Below are 1,842 nucleotides of genomic sequence, written 5' to 3' on the forward strand. Positions count from 1 at the left end.
AGGGGAAGCCAGAGAGAAAAAGGGCAAGTATTTTTGCAGTGAAAAGTGTTGATGATTTCTAGTTTATATTTAAATATATAATTCTGAAAAATAGATGAAACAAACTATTTGGAATGTTTGAACTGTGGAGGCCTCCAGAGAACCTCAGATATAAAAGGCAAATCTCCCTGCTTAGAGCATATTTCAACACCCTGGCCTTGAGAAGGAAGCAACAGATGCAGCAGTCTTAAAAATAACCCCACCTTTCCAGATGGTGATAATCAGGAAATTCTGGTGAAGTCTGGAACCCAGAATTTTATTTTTGAATATTCTCTTGGTCTTAAGATTAATGATCCTTACTAATTTGGAGAAATAAGAAGAAAGATCCAAATGAATTCTCACTCAGACTGACTTTTCTAACATGCTTGAAAATCAGAAACTGTGAATAAGAATGAATCTGAAACAAAAAATGATAATTTTGGAATTAGCAAATTCTGGGTTAAAGGGATTCTCATGAAAAGTCTTTTAAATAAAAGTAGTGATTTTTATGTACTTTTTGACTGTAGATGTGGTAACTGCATCTTTCTCCTTGCAGGTATGAGCCCCTGCTGCTGCAAATGCCCGAGCCTGTGAATCCAGAGCTCAGTGCAGGGCCCATCACTGGACTGCTGGACAGGCTCAATGGATTCAGAGGTGAGTGTCAGCCCATTGGCAGAATTCCCACAGTGTATTACTTCTTGTTGCAATCTTGGGGGTAATATTTTATCCTTCATCAAATCTTTATTTCATTTCAGAAGGAAGTGAGTGATATGATTATGCAACCCTATTATATCTGTGTTTCTATTTATAGCTCAATTTATAACATGAAGAGTAAAACATAGGGAAAAACAAGTATGTTCTGGGCTCACATGGATAGAGCTATATTTTGGGTAAATGGAATGACATAAGAAGTAAAAAACTGAATAAATGGAGCAATGCTCAGAAGGAAGCTTAATAATCTGAAGTTACATAAAAATTTTACATTTCTTTACTGTATTTCACTTGAATTTTTAAAAAAACAGTTTTTTTGGGGAATAGAGTTCACAGCAGTTTCTATTTTCTTACAATAAATGTGTATTATTGATATAATGTAAAAATTCAACTTAATATGTACAAAGAAAGAAGAAATTATTTTGTAAACAGGAAGTAAAAACAGAAATGATAATTTCAGTTCAGTTACACCATGAAGACCTATGTGTAAAATCTAAAATTCAGTTTCAATCTAGAGCTAGCAGGGAAGTCCACAGAGTGACTGGTGAAATATTTTGCAAAAATCTGCCTTAAGTTACCACTTATAATTTGAACATACGGACTTTTATCCAGTTATCTAGAGCAGTGCTTGAGTAAGCTAAAATCTTCTCATTCTTATCAAAAGTATATCACTAGTATTTAAGAACAAGAAATATTTTAATAATGACCTTGATAGCTAAAGGGCATTCGGGGCATATAACATTTCACTTTTACATTGGAAATTGGATTAAAACAGGCTGGTTTTATATTCAACTCTCATTTTTTGAGTTTTCAATACATTTTCAATGTCTGTTTTTAGGATATTGTTTTTCCTATAGAGAATATTAATCATCCTTATACTTGATTAAATGTTGTAATCAAAATTCTCCTGTCCTTGTAACTTCAAATTTCTTGGTAGAACAAATTTTCCCTCAAGAATTCTAATTTCTATTATTTACATGTATCTATACTTTTTTTGTTATTTTTGCAGTTGATTTTACTCTGCAACCTGAAAGAGGCAATAGTCATATCTTCCTGTATGGAGATTTGAGAAGCATGAATGTTGGATGTGACCCTCAAGATGATCCCCATTTC

The 1,842-nt window shown here is 33.0% G+C and overlaps 1 protein-coding gene across 1 annotated transcript in view; it reads left to right on the plus strand.

The window, feature by feature from the left end:
• LOC105518936 (tripartite motif-containing protein 48-like) overlaps positions 1 to 1,842 on the plus strand; it is an 18,441-nt gene that overhangs the window by 7,014 nt on the left and 9,585 nt on the right. Inside the window, exons 3-4 of the mRNA XM_011952098.1 lie at positions 575 to 672; positions 1,739 to 1,836. Coding sequence (XP_011807488.1) covers positions 575 to 672; positions 1,739 to 1,836 — 196 coding nt within the window. The remainder of the gene's footprint in view (positions 1 to 574; positions 673 to 1,738; positions 1,837 to 1,842) is intronic.

The sequence above is a fragment of the Colobus angolensis genome, unplaced genomic scaffold, assembly GCF_000951035.1.
Source record: "Colobus angolensis palliatus isolate OR3802 unplaced genomic scaffold, Cang.pa_1.0 Scaffold332, whole genome shotgun sequence".
NCBI lineage: Eukaryota > Metazoa > Chordata > Mammalia > Primates > Cercopithecidae > Colobus > Colobus angolensis.